Raw genomic sequence first — 15,726 nt, forward strand, 5'->3', positions numbered from 1 at the left:
CACATATGTACCCATCCAAATAGCAGCGTCAGTTCAATGCCAAATCCAATCTGACAGGACAATTGACTTCAGACTTCGTGTGCCATAAACTAGAAGTTCTGGAAGCAAATAAGATTGGGCATAAATAGGACAAAAATGTGATAGAACCCAATCAAAACGAATAAAAAACATCAAGGACGTCAATAAAATAAGACAACATCTTAAACTTAAGTAAATGGAAACGTTGCAAAGTAAGTGAGTAAAGATAAAAGAAGTAACTACTTGTGCACGTGCTACAATCAAACTGGTTCAGATGATTAAAAGAGTCACTTAGAAATCATCTGTTTCCTCTGAACAGTATATGAGGTTAAAAATAGAGTGTTAACAGTGGAAGTCATGGGTAACTAGAACGTTGTCAGCTGAGCGTCAGTGTTTCACAAAGCAGACACCCATCCTACACTTGGGTCACTCCAGTTTAGAGAAGACAGCATTAGAAACTAAACATACAAGACTTTGAAAGGTCTGATTGGACCTGGATGGTGGGAAGGGAGGAAAAGAACATCATTCTTAGGAGCAGAAATAGCCACCTGGCTCTTTGATCCTGCTCTGCCATTCACCATGCCGATCGTCTACCTCAGCTCCATTTTCCTGCACTGTCCCCATATCCCTTGATTCCCTTGGTATCTGTTTTGAATTAACTCAAATGACTAGGCCTTCCCAGCCTCCCAGAATAGTGAATTCTAGTTATACCTTCTTCTGACTGAAGAAATTTGTCCTCATCTTAGTCCTAAGTGGCCTATTCCATTTTCTGAGACTGCAAGCCCTGATTCTAGAATCCTTAGATAGGGGAAACACAAGGTTATCACAAAACGAGTTCAATCTTTGCCTGAGAAGGTGCTGCAAGAATAGGTTATGGTAGTTGGTGGGTGTGTGGGTGGCGAGGTTGAGGATTGGACCAGGGTATTGCAGAGGGAATGGCTCCTTTAGACTTCTGAAATAGATGGGAATAGAAAATGTGTTCCATTGGGGATGCTTGAATCAGCAGAAATATAGGCTTCTAACCAGACAATGACATCAAAAGGATATGTTATATTGAATTGAATAGGGAAGGTTCTGCTATTAAAATAATAACGTGGAATCTTTTGACAATTTTCAGTGCAACCACAGGTAGCTCAAGTAATTTAATAAGGATGTTTCCTCAGGCAAAATAATCTGTATAATGTGATGATTAACCCTCTGCAGTCCAAGAATTTAAGACAATCAAGGTTGCAGCGGTCTGGAATTGATTTGTTATTGGACTTTTTGATTTTATTAGAATATTATTGACTTTACTAATTAAATTTAAATTTTGAAGTAATGTGTGATTTTGGTAAGGGTTGCCACACATAGATACTAAAACAAATCTGAGAATAACAGTTATTTTATCTCATTTCACATGTTGGACACAATAGAAACATTAAATAGTTATGGGGTGATAAAGAAGCATTGCACAGGTACATGCAATTTCAGGTGACTTTACATTTGGAAGGTGTATACTTGAAGTTCTTATTCAATGGAAGCCAATTAGGTCACTGTTAACAAATAGTTTATTCAGCGACAAAAGGAAAGGCCAAATTTCATTTTCTGAAATTCATCAGATGAGAGATGAAAATTTGAAGTTTTAATCTCAGTTTTACATAAATGGATCATCTGTGTAGTTTATCAAGTAGATTAAATGATGCTCTGTTTAATCATGTTGAGAGCAAAAAGCCATTTTGTTTTATTCTGCTGGCTAAGCTGGATAGGTATTAACGTTGGCCTGTGTTTTAAAGGCTACATGTTTAATGGTTCTTGGTAAACAGAGCTGAAGATCAATTTGTGTTTGCAAAACAAAATTTAGAGAGCGAGGGACATTGAAATGCTTCAGCCCTAAATTATTAGATTAATTGACTACTCTGAATTACCCCCATGCGTAGGTGGTGGTGGGAGCATTGGAGGGGAGGGGAGTGTTCATGGCCATATGTGAGGAAATAGGTTACAAGGAAATAAGTGGGGGAATGGGATTGTTCTGCTGGCTGGTACAGATTCGATGAGGTAAATGGCCTCCTCCTCTATGGTAAGGAACGAAAATCGGTCATAATGGACTGATTTTCTCTCTTTCTATATATAACATTTTGAAACGAAAGCATTAAGTAAACACCACATTTATCACCTATTGTAATGCAAATATAGATTATACTTGACTAGCAATCACTTTTGCTATTTGACCATGCAGCCAATTTGCACAAATAGTAATTCGGTTTCCCAATCACGAAAAGAGGTCCCTGCTTTACTTTGTGTTCAACTGGACTTCGTGACTCATTTTTGTTTTGTGTCCAACCTGAATGATAATATCCTTGACAATAAATATGTTACTCCCTCAGTATTGCACCGAAATGTCATCTGAGATTATATGTTCATATCAACTTTGGAACTTGAGCCCATGCTCTTCTGATTTAGAAATTAATTAACTAACAAGTAACAGCAGATTGTGGTATTTGTAATTTAGCATATGGTTCTTAAAATATTATAGTTATTAATGGATTTTAAAATTTGTTTGAAATATTAATGAATTTGTGTTAGGATTTTTGTTGTATTTAAAATCAATCATCAACTGTTCCAATGCAATAATTGGTAATTGGTTTATTATTGTCACATGCACCGAGGTACAGTGAAAAACTTTGTTTTGCATGCCATCCATACAGATCATTTCACCACATCAGTACATCGAGGTAGTACAAGGGAAAAGGAATAACAGAATGCAGAATATAGTGTTACAGTTACAGAGAAAGTGCAGTGCAGGCAGACAATAAGGTGCAAGGCCGCAATGAGGTAGGTAATGAAGTCAAGAGTCCATCTTGTCATACAACAGGTCTGTTCAATAGTCTTATAACAGTGGGATAGAATCTGTCCTTGAGCCTGGTGGTACGTGCCTTCAGGCTTTTGTATCTTCTCCCTGGGAAAGGGGGAGAAGAGAGAATGTCCGGGGTGGGAGGGGTCTTGAATTATGTTGGCTGCTTTTCCAAGTAACATTCTACCTTCTACCTCGAATGTGAAAGTTGTATGAACACTTTAAAATGATCATCTAGAAATTCTGTGCACCCAGTAAGATGTGCTAGGAAGGCAAACAGGGTGGCAGAGATGCCCCTCTGTAAAGCCCACACAAGGCCACGGGTGTTGCAGATTTTTGTCGGTCAATATGTGCCACTTGGTTCTCCTTTCCCTCAACTCCAGGGTGGGTGAGGTTAGAATCTACAGGTCTGATTGGGAATCTTCACTGTGGATTAGCGTGAGCGGGCAATCAAAGCCCATCACTTAGTGAATGCTGGGTAGATTGGGAACAGGAGACCAGCCATTGTCTTGGGTGGGATCAAGGAACTTGGCGGTCTGGGTATTAGATTTGGGAATGGGGGGGTAGCTCCTAGGTGTTGGGGAGAATGGGATCTGACTCTCACCTTCGGGGGGAGGATTGCAGGGTTGGGAATGGGTGGGAGAGATATCATTGTTGAGGACCAGGCTGGGGATCAGGGAAAGTAATGGGACGGTGCCGAATGATGCAATGTGCAAAAATGAGTTCTTTACCTAACTAGCAGGTATCACGTTCAGTGCTGTGGAGTAGCCACAAAAGGTCAAACTTCCCTTGCACTACTCCAAAAGGAGGGTTGCACAGGATCATCTTATGCACCCCAATGCACAAATTGTGAAAGAGTAATAAGAGTAACTGATGTAGGGAAGTGCCCTGTTGAATTTTCCAATTGACATGAAACAAATGGAAATGGTTGTAATTACCTTTCAAATTGCATAACATTGGAAGTAAACAATGTTATGTAATTGTATTTCTTGGAATAAATATTTTATTTACAGTGCTATAGAATCTTTCGTAAAATGGTTAAAGTGGTAAAATTATGATGATTTGATCTGTTATAATTTGGAAACTTAAAAAGAACAACAGCTAAGCAAAGACCTACAGAGCATTATCCCTAAATCTTCACAGATTTTGAGGTTACTTTTAGACAGGCCAAGTTATATTCACTTAAAATTCCAGATCACTATTCAAGTCTCTAAACATTTCAGAGCTTTGCAGAATCAAGTGGACATCCTATGCATGTGTTCTGAATAATCAGAATTAAAGCTCCCTTCTCCAGAATATGAAATGTGGAAACCAATTGCCCCCTGTATTCCAGTGCAAGTGTTTTTCTCCCCCTCCTTCCAAAGTTGGTGACTGCGGTCGTTCAGTGCACTTTCTTTGGTCCAAATTAGTCACTTGGTAAGAAGGCCCCCTTACAAATCCATCCTGCAAATTATATCACACTTTCTACTCTCCTTGCGGATAATTTGTGAACAAAGCTGTCAATGTACCTATGTTATGAATTTAGTAGGTTATTACCAATTGCATTAACTTAACCATTTTAAAACCCCTTTGAGTAATTTTTTTTTCCCGATGAGACTTCCAAAAACTTTAAATTCTTTGTCCAGATTCTTTACCTTCATTCCTCCCATAATGAGGCCTCTGTAAACAACTTGGCAGTTTAGCCTGAGGCTTCACCGAACAGAATTGTCAAATTAGGGTAATTTTGTTCTGTGGACAAGTGTCCACTGGGAACTGATGTAACTTTCTCCAACTCATTTCACTAAGGACCATTAAATGCTTTCAGACAGAAAATAACAATATGGTTTTAAAAGAAACCCTCCCACCATTTTTTATGGGTTTAGCTTTAATGTGCACTCAAAAGCTGCAAGCTTAAATCCATTGTCTTGGAGTACAGTTTTATCATCTAATATCACCTTGCATTCTCCAGAGATACGTTGCCTTGGTTATTCCTTTAAATATTCCTCAATTGATTAATTATTGTTACTATTCACTGATGTGCATTCTGAAGGTTCTGATTTTTTTTCTTTTTCACCAGTTTTACTGTCGGAATGACATTGTTAGGAAGATTCTGCTTTCAGCAGGACTTTGCAACATATACAGCAACAAGACTTGTGCTGTAAAAATACCCCTCTCTTGGGAGAGCTGTGAGCAGTTCTCTGGGCTCTATTTCACAGCATTCTGTTGTCCTGTATGTAATCTTAGAAAGCATTTTCACAAATAGCAATGTAGCTTTTCTCCCCTGTATTGTGTTTTAAGATTTCCATTTCTCAAAACGATACCTTTCCTTTGGTAAAAAGAACAAACCTGTGCGCAGTACTCTGGATGTGCTCTCATCAGACTCCACCGACTCTGCAAAAAAAACCTAACGTAACAATTACCAGCCTAATTTCTTGCAGTATCTGCATGTTAACCTTCCGATGATTCATATACGCAGACACCAAAACCCTTTAGCAGATCGACATTTCCCTGTCTTTCATCTTTTAAGATTACGTTTTTCTATTCTTCCTATTAAAGTCAGATATCTACATATTATACTCTAGCTACCAGTTACACCTAACACTTCTTTACCCCTTTACAACCTTTATGTGTCCTCCTTGTGACTTACCTTCCCACTTAGCTTTGCACCATCAGCACACTTGGATATACTATACTCATTTCCCTCATCTAAATCATTGATACAGACTGTAGATGGCTGAGGCCCAAGCATTGATTCCTGGTGCTACCTATGAACCTATTTGTGAGCACCAATACAGAACTTCAAATGAGGGTTCTGCTCAAGTCATGATCCATCAGAACAAAGCTCAATTTGTTCATGTATTCGTTCAAGGAGCATTTGATGTCTTTGGGCCTGGACTCGATGGAGTTCAGAAGGATGAGGGGGGATCTCATTGAAACCTACTGGATACTGAAAGGTCTGGATAGAGTGGACGTGGAGAGAATGTTTCCATTAGCAGGAAAGTCTAGGATCCAAGGGCACAGACTCAGAATAAAAGCACATCCCTTTGGAACTGAGGTGAGGGGGACTTTCTTCAGCCAGAGGGTGGTGAGTCTGTGCCATGGAGGGCTGTGGAGGACAAGTCATTGGGTGTATTTGAGGCAGAGATTGATAGGTTCTTGACTGGTAAGGGGTTTAAGTGTTACGGGGAGAAGGTGGGAGAATGGGGTTGAGAAAAAAAATCAGGCATGATTGAATGGCGGAGCAGACTCAGTGGGCCAAATGGCCTAATTCTGCTCCTATATCTTATGGTCTTATGAATTGTACAGCAGAATTCAAAAGTCTCAGATACTTATTTAAAACAAAAACTTGAAACACACCACAAAAAAGTATTTACATTGAAATGTAGTGACTATTATTATTTGGGTAAATATAGAAGCCATTGGACATGAAAGATCTCTCAATGCACCATAATAGGTGGTCAAGGCGAAAGCAGCGTCACAACAGTGAGAAGTGTACTAATGCATAAGTGGACATGTTACAAAATGGAGGACAGTCACATATGATGTTACAAAACGGAGAACTAACTTGGTATTCTAGGACTTGACCACATTCCATTTCCATGGTCTCACAGACAGAACTGACCAGCTAGGCCTCCCTTATCTGCACTGAGGCAGTTTGAACAGGATGCACAAGGTCATAGAATACAGGGTTATTGTTCTTGTTCAGGAACAGAGAACAAGTTGTCTGGTTTGCATCAGAGAGGGACCCTGGGGCTGTCTGTTAGCCGTCTATGAAATGGGAGAACCATCCCTTTATATTTGTATAACACTAGGTTGGGTATGCATAAAATGTATTAGAATCAATTGTTTAATATTTTTGGTTTGTAATAAACTGGGAAGAACTGGCAAAGGGTATAATAATGGATTTTTCCCTTTGTTCTGTGGAACTGTTTGCCTGAGGCTTTCAGTGACTAAACCTTTGGCACTTGAAATGGACCTGGGTCCCATGTGATTCCTCCATCACTGTTTCCACTAATGGCACCATAAATTGTTGTTCAATATTTGATGATGTGATTGAGTTCAAAATGTTGGCCAGGGCCTGCTCTTTGAATAATGTTTCTCAATTTTTAATATGGATCTATTGGAATGGGGTGTGTGGAGCACAATTTTCAGATCTGATGATGATGCTAAACTTATAAGTGGAAAGTACAAGACTTCAAGGAGATACGGACAGGCTGGTGAAATGGGTGGAGAGGTCATGGATGAAATTTAATGCCGATAAATGCAGTGTTCAGTTTCTGGTATGGACAGGGGAAGAGGCAATGCAGAATGGAGGGCAAAATTTTAATCAAAAGGTACAAGAACACAGAGATCTGGGATATATGTGCATAGTTCATTGATAGAGGAGATAGAGAAAGTGGTTAGAAAAAGCAAATGAGATTCTAAGCTTTATAAATAGGGCATAGAGCACAAAAGCAAGGAACCTGCACAATCCTAATCACTCCCTCAGTCCAGTAACACAATATTGTAACAACAGGACCACTTTGACCGCTTTGCACAACGATGGACTTTTTTTTGTTCTAATTGAGTTCTTTCTGGTTTCATTTTAGATGATTTACTATATGTTTACTTCATGTTTTTCTTGTGAATGTTGTATCTCCAATGTGATGTGCCTGTGATGCTGCTGCAAGTAAGTTTTTAATTGCACCTGTGCATACATGTACCTGTGCAAATGACAATAAACTTAACTCGACTTGACTTATCACGATAACCTTTATGAAACACCAGTTTAGCCACATCTGGAGTATCGTGTTCGGTTCTAGGCCTCACATCAGAAAGATGCAAATTCTTTGAATATGGGACAGGAGAGATTCCCTAAAATGATTCCAATGATGAAAGACGTTATTTATGTGGATTGACTTGAGAAGCTGAGGATGCTTTCCATGGAACAGCGAAGGTTGCGAAGGGATTTGATAAAGATATTTAAAATCATGAAGGGCCTTGACAGAGAGAGAGATTGTTCCAATGGCAATAGAAATAAATCTAGTTGTTGGAAAGATCAAGAATCAGGGCTTGAAAGCGCAGAATAAAAGTGATTGGCAAAAGAACAAAAAGGTGGCATGAGGAAAAATAATAAAGAGTATGTTGGGGTTCTGGAGAACAATTCTATAGAAGCATTCAAAATGGAGCTAGATAAATATGTGAAACAAAAGAATTTGTCAGGCTACACAGCACCAAAGTGAGGCTAACTAGGTTGCTTGTAGGTAGCGGTGGTAAGGACTTGACAGGCCAAATGGCCTCCTTCCTTGTTGTGATTCTGTGATATTTATCTGTCCAAACTGGAAACTGGTTTAATGCATCATCAAATAATCCACCTCTGACAATGCATATTTGCCCCTAAAATATGTTGGGGCATCAGACTAAATTATGCTCCAAAATCTAGAGCAGGAATTAAGTATCTTGATAAACTCATTGGTCTAGAAATTCCTTTACATAATTCCATTAAAAAAACAGAGCTGTTAAATTGAAAATTTGAGTTGAAAAGTTAACTTAATACAAAAACTGGCATTTCCAGATAATACATCACATTTCTGGATGACTTCATGCTCATCTGGAAATTCAACCCCAACTTGTCAACAGGATTTTTATCTGAACTAGCACATCTTTTTCCAGCATAAAGCTTCCCCAAATGACCTCGCAATAGGACATTGCCTATGTCACCAGCATTACTTTCAACTTCACTGGTCTGAAAAAGCAACAGTACTAATTTACTCACTCTGTGTCCCCTGGAAACTGTGCTGTTTAAAAGGCAGACATTCAAACTGTCTTCACAAAGATCTGAACACAATACTCCAGATGTGGTCAAGCCGGTATAAGAGCTCACACATGGGCCTGGACTGTGTTGCCTGTGGAGGCCAAGGTCAAGGTCACTCTCAGCTTGCTTGTCTTTGGATAATTCCAGGCTGCTGTTGACAGTCTCTGCCACATCTCACAAACGCTCACTGCTGCATTAGGGGGCTTGCTCCAACTACATAAGCAAGGGTTTCATTTGCTTTTCCTTAAGGCAGACAGAAAGAGCAGGCACGGGGTTCTTGCAGTCCTGCAGGCTTCACTAAACTGAAGATAATTATCATCTGTGCTTGTGTCCTTGGAGAAACCTTTCAAGCAATTTCCTGTCAGGAGCATCTGGCTGTGGCCCTGGAGGGTGTCAGCAGTGCCCTTGCAAAAATGAGCATGTCCCCTGTGGGGTCTATTGTTACGGCCTGTCCAGGTCTCTCCGATTCTCTGAGAGCACTCTCCCCACTCCCTGTGATTACTGAAGAATCCATTCTTTAAGCAGCAACACTTCCTTGGAGCGAGGAGAGTGCTGCTTGTATTGTAGTCTTTAAGAGCTAGTTGCCAAGGTCACAGCTGTGAGGCTCATGCTGGCACCTGTGAGATCTTGCAGTGGGTCTGTTGCATCGCAAGTGCTGAAACTGAGCCGGCGTGGCATAACTGAGGGAAACCCAACAATATCGTTTTGTGAACCTTGTAATTGAAGGGCTGAGGAATGACAGACAGAGTTTAATTTTGATAAATGTGAGGTGTTGCAATTGGGAGGACTAATGAGGCTAGGACATACACCATGAATGCTAAGGTCCTAGGGAGTATTGAGGAACAGAGGAATTTTGGCATGCAAGTCCAAAGATCCTTGAAAATGACAGTGCAAGTGGATAATGTGGTTAAGAAGGCAGATGGGACATTGCCCTTCATTACTCAGAGCATTGAGCACAAGAGCGTGGAGATTATGCTCCAACCTTATAAAACATTGGTCAGACTTCAGCTGGAGTGCTGCATGCACTTCTTCTGGTCACCACACTATTGGAAGGATCTGATAGCACTGGGGTGGGTGCAGAAGCAATTCACCAGGACACTAGAGAAACAAAGGACTGCAGATGCTGGAATCTAGATGATAAAACAACAAGATGCTGGAGGAACTCAGCAGGTCAGGCAGCAGTGTGGAGAAAAGCAGACGGTCAATGTTTCGAGGCAGGACCCTTCTTCAGGACTGGAGATAGGAAAAGGGGAAGCCCAATATATTGGGGGTGGGTGGGGGAGAACAGAGCAGTGATAGATTCACCAGGATGTTGCCTGGGATGGAGCAGTTCAGTTATGAGAAGAGATTGGAGAGGCTGAGTTTGTTCTCCCTGGAGCAGAGGGGACTGAGGTACATAAAATTATGAGAGGTATAGATAGGGTAGGCAGCAGGAAACTTTTCCCCTTATCAGACGTGAATAAACCTAGAGGACATAGATTTAGGGTAAGGGGTAAGAGATTAAGAGGGAATCTGATGGAGACCTTTTTCACCCAGAGAGTGATGAGTACCTGGAATGCACTGCCGGGGAAAATGGTGGAAGCAGAGCCAGTGACAGCATTTACGAAGTGTCCACACGAGCACTTAAGTCACTGAGATGTAGAAGGCCGCGGGCCAAGTGCTGGAAGATGGGATTAATATGGATGTGTGCCCACTGGTCGGTGTGGATACAGTGAGCTAAGTGGCCTGTTTCCATCCTGCATGACTCCAAGACTCTATGAAAATTGTGCTGTTTATCAGACTTTGAAGAATAACATTAGGATGAGAGACAATGTATCCTTAAACTCTTAAAATGTGGTAAAGCAATCTTGAGGCTACTGTCTCATTACATAATTTATTCTTGTTACATTGTTTATTTAAACAAACTTGTGGGCAGACTTTTGTCCTCAACTAATGGTGTTAAACATGCAATATACTAGCAACTGACATTGCACTTGTTTTTGGAATGAATTTGGATTTTGGAAGGGGGCAAGGTGTTTCGTTTCACTGACCAAGCATGAATTAGTTTCCTGTTAATCATTTGCAGAGAAAACATTGAGGAGAGACACTGAGACATTTGAAAGGATAGCAAAGATAATTGCCCAGATCTTGCAGTCAGCAGCAACTGACAGTGCTTGCCACTGATCTTGACAACAAGAAGTCTTTGCTTACCCTCAGTAATGTTTCCGGCGTCAACTTGAACAGGATGCTAGGAGATTTTCCCCTGGCTTGCCCTTTAGCACTATTATTGTTTCTTTAATCATATCTGTGTCTTAGCTAGAGAGATATAATTTGATGTGATAGATTGGGATGATGATTATTTAAAGATAGCAAGTTGATATCGAGCGAACACTGAGTTCCTGCAGTAAAAGTCAACAAAATCAAAAAAGGGAAGAGCTATTTAACAATTTAAGCAACAATGAATTGCTCTATTTACCTTTGTTACTACATATCTGCTTTTTCATCCATACTGTCTCAATTCATGTTGCTTTTGAGCAGGCCATAAGTAGTTATTGATACCATTAAAATTAATGTTTGGGTGACCATCTGAGACCCACAGAACATTATCCGTATCACTCAATGACTTTGGTGATTTCAAGGCAGAAATGCAAAGTGGTTTCCTTAAAAGGAACATTAAAAGAGATTTAAAAGGCAAATCTCTAAGTTACATTTTGGAGGAGTTCAATGCTGTTTTGTTCATAATCATTATGGACCAGCATGATGCTAATTAAGTGTTCAAGTCTGTTTTTATTTTAAAACACTCCTTCAAATAATTAATGTTGAATTTCAATAGGAGAAGGAAAAAGAGGTTGCAATAATAGTTACAATACTTTTATACCATGAATATAAAATAATACATGATTATGTGTTAGTTTTGACTGAGGTATCCAGTCAAGCTGAAGGTATGGGCTCTAGCACATTGATGCATTGGCCCCATGTCAATATAATTCTCCCATTTCGAAAGAACTTGAGCAAAGATGTTAGATATCTACTGTACAGGTTGACAGGATTCACTTGTTCTCAATTATGATTAGTAGGGAATGGCAGAAGAAGCTAAAAAGAGAATAGACTGCACAAAATTCAGATATTTCCATTCAATCTCTACATGTTTAAAACTACAACTTAAATATAAAGGTATCTTTTGAATTCTATATTGTGAAGTGGAGTCAGGAACACAGAGCTATAATGACAGTTCTTTGCAGTGTACTTAATTAACTTTTCCATTCAGTTGGTTGGTGTTTTTTTCCTGTTTTGTCTTAAAGCTAATAATCAAGTTAAATAAAATGCAAGAAATTTACATTATAATGTAAGCACATATCTTCAGTACTAGTAAAGCTTGCCATTATAGGTTCTTCACTACTGCGTCAATTTTCAACTGGCAATGGATGATTTATACTGGCAAGCTGGAATCACACTCTCACAGCCAGGAGAGAGTGCTACGCATGCATGCTGCCTGCTAGTAACAAGAAAATGATTCTGTCTCAGAAGAATAAATGACTTAAGTGCCCAGGCAGGATTGTCCACACATTCACATTCTACCTTATAAGATCTGTGCTTTAGCATGTTGAATGTAGAGCTGGTTCAATGGAGTGAATACTAAAATCTAACCAACACTGCTCTGAAGTTATACTTCAGGAAGCCTTACTGAGAGCCTCTCACATTGCTGTATTCCAGGGTCAGTGCCTGCATTTAACCTGTCACTTTGTATTCCTCTGAAACATCAACTACTTTGCATCAGTGTAATTGTGATAACCCAAGTATTTTAAATGTTGTTTATGACAGTATGACAAAGTCAAGTAATTCAAAATTAATCATTCTTCAAATAAAAGCTCAGTGCCCAAGATATTTGTTACAGGGAAAAGTATGGTCTGTAATTTCCCGAAGGCTTGTCACTTACAGGAATAACTTTTGAACACTGCCACAATCATAATTAAATGTACTTTGTATTCTTTTTTACTTTTTCTTTGCTAAACTTCAGTTTCCACACGATTGGACGCATTGGAATTTGCAGGGAAAGGTGACTCATAGAATGTCAAAGTCATTATGGGACTTTTATTTATAGTGTTTAGAACATATTTATAAATAGTGGCTCTGGCAGGTGTGTTAATTGACGTTCTATAGGATGCAGCAGCCTTCAGAGCAATTTACAGATGTCTGACAAAAACATAGTTGGAGAAGGACAGATCAAAATCCCAGCAAGTCTTATCTATTGGATTAGGGAAAAAGAGTTTGTTGATAATGATAAATCTAGTGAGGGCTTTGAGTTAAGGTTTGCTGACTTCAGTTCAATTGTATCGTAGCATCGGTTTCGTCAGTAATATAAGCCGCTATAAAATAAGTATTGCCCAGATATTTATCCGTTGTCAATGCCCTTCATCATTAACCCTATTAAAGTCGTAAGGAAAGGAGTCCCGTACTGCTAAACTCAGAAAGGTTACAATTACTCTCAAGACAAACTTCAGCCACTGGACCCCAGGATTATCGACGAGCGTGATAATTGGGGGTTGGTGATTTCCACGTTCATCAAACATGTCAATGCGTTAGCAATACATGATAAAGCAAGGGTTAAATATCACCGCTGACTCTGGTAGCGAGGGGGTTTAAAATGGATTCAATACTACACAAAACGCTGCTGCTCAGAACGACCGCTGTCAGCAGACGCCGGGCAGTGATAGCAAATGCACGATGCAAAGGACTTTATCACTGCTCGTCGTAACACCATGTCTGGGAATGAAAGATTTTTGTTTTAATCACTGCTGGTTGTTTGTTACTCTAATACGATTGGAGGACTGACTATGCTAATGATTGTATTATTGTATAAATAGAGGGTTTGTTTTGCTTTTTTTTAAACAAAAACTGCAAACTCAAGGGTTAATTGACTCCCTGGTGTTCAGGAGTCATGGTGAGGCGGAAGGAAGGGGTTACCTGCTGTCCATACCAGTGTAACTCCAGTGTGTTGGTCACTGAGAGAGGCGGCTGCCGAGTGACGATGCCGGATGGGAAGGACTTTGGAGCGCTGCTGAGGCAGTAACCGAGAAGGAAGGCAGCAGCGTCCAACTGCTTCTTGTCATCTCTCTCTCTCTCTCTCTCTGTGAACACATTTTGTTTTGGCTCGGACTGCATTACATTTACAGCAGCTTGTTTCCCCCCAACCCCCTCCAGAAGAGAATTCTTTAAAAAAAAACCTCGACTTTTTTTTTTGCCTCTTGCAATCCTCTTGGCGATTTGAGACGCGAAGCAAACCGAGCACTTGTACACAGTTTGGATACAGACGGGCAGATCTGTTTTTCAGGGGTTTTTGGAACAGATTTATATTGTTGGATTTTCCCCTTTTTTTTGGTCGCTTGGAGTTTTGCCTGCACCAGGTTGCCGTTTGTGGAAGTGTTTTTTTTTCTTGTGTGTGCTTGCGTTGGAGGCTCGGCTCGGACTCGCTATGCGGCTGTGTGTGGTGTCGTCTCCGGCCAGAATGGGACCTGGCCCCGGCTCTCAACTGACGGGCTTTTACCCCGGCAGGTGGCTCATGTTACTCGCGCTCAGGTTACTTTTCCTTGTGCCTGCAGGGGAGCCGGTCGGGCGCAGTGACAGCAACATGCCCAAAGCAATGGACAACGTGACGGTGAGACAAGGCGACAACGCCGTTCTCAGGTAGGAGACAACTCCATCCCGCGCATTTCCAACCACGGAACCGTTGCATTAAATAATTGCATGAAAAGTTTGACACCTTGTCACTTAAATCGTCTTATTGCTTGCATTCTGTGCCTCGTCTACTCAAAGTGAACATTGGATGTATTTTTCGATTTGTAGTTCTGTGGTGTGTTTGCTGGATTAATATTAATGGTCGGGTGTACTGGTAAATCCCTGTCGGAAAGGAAGGGATTACGTCTACGTTGGATAGCTTTCTTTTCTCCAGGAATTCGGCTCCAGTCTTGGGCATTTCCAAGACTTGTTGGGAAGCGCCTCCGAACAACGACTGCCCTGTAAAAATTGGTATTTTGCTCACTATCTTTCAGCTCCTGACTGCGATGGCCGCTGTTTTCTTTTGATGTTAATGATATTAATTAGTTATCCACAATCGCGGCGTGTGTATGTGTGAATCTTCCACCAGTTCGAAACATAATTTGTTTACACTTTTCTCACATTCTTGGACAATGCTCAAAGTGCTGACTCCCGTCTTATTTGCAACTGTGTTGATGCTTATGGGTTTTCTTAAGTTTCTTGAAGGGTCGGCAGTGGGTGGGGTGAGACAAATTCGAGCCCCCGGCAAGTTTTTCAAAATTATGTTCATGCATTGAAAGACTGAACAGGAGGGTCATACTTAAAGAATAACGAGTTATTTCTGCAAAGGAGAAAATAATGCATCTGTGCTTTTTTTTACTGGTTTGAAAGTATTGTGCTTTTCTAATGTTATTACAGTTCCAATCCAAAATGTTATTACAGTAATTTATTCTTCGTCAGAGATCAGTCAGCCGTTAAGGTGTTTGGAAAAGGCTGAAGTCCTTTAAAGAAAGGCTAAAGCTGTTGTTGTAGTCAGAAAATGTTTGGAAATCCATCTTTGTGAGAATGGTATCAATAGGCCAATCTGTGTATATTGCTTGCCTCAGTGCAGAGCACTCCCTCTGTTCACGGTTATTGATTTTATTAATGCAATCCTTCTCAGAACAGAGCCACATTGACAGAGAGGCATCCTTCGGATGATAGTATAACTGGAAAATTATTATTCTTAATGTTATGTGATGTTGCCGATAGTAGTGACAGCGTATAATGTTGATGTTATTAATGCATCGATTTACAGTGGATTGGCTTGAGTATCTCAATATAATTGAGGAAAAGATTTGAAGCTTGTAATTTTAAGTACTTCTTCTGATTTTATTTTCAATAGTAGCCTGTGAGGAACTTGGAATTCGTATTCCTGTAACACTGAATCTGGAGGATGATTAACGTTTAATTTACCTTTTAATTAAGCTGCATAATATTTGTGATTATTTTGTCACTAATATTTATTGATTATTAGGAGATTTCTTGGCTAGTACAGGGTCTACATAGAAATTACTTTTGAGTTTGGTTTTCAGTTTATAAATTAAAAGTT

General features: G+C 40.0%; 1 protein-coding gene across 6 annotated transcripts in view; it reads left to right on the top strand.

The window, feature by feature from the left end:
* opcml (opioid binding protein/cell adhesion molecule-like) overlaps nt 1-15,726 on the top strand; it is a 1,812,735-nt gene that overhangs the window by 969,405 nt on the left and 827,604 nt on the right. For 2 of the 6 annotated variants that reach the window (XM_052039681.1, XM_052039683.1), the window contains exon 2: nt 14,201-14,285. In XM_052039681.1, the coding sequence (XP_051895641.1) occupies nt 14,201-14,285 (85 nt within the window). Of the gene's footprint in view, nt 1-13,571; nt 14,286-15,726 lie in introns of those variants that run through there. The other 4 variants (XM_052039680.1, XM_052039678.1, XM_052039679.1 and 1 more) reach the window with 4 other exon arrangements.

The sequence above is a fragment of the Pristis pectinata genome, chromosome 27 (assembly GCF_009764475.1).
Source record: "Pristis pectinata isolate sPriPec2 chromosome 27, sPriPec2.1.pri, whole genome shotgun sequence".
NCBI lineage: Eukaryota > Metazoa > Chordata > Chondrichthyes > Rhinopristiformes > Pristidae > Pristis > Pristis pectinata.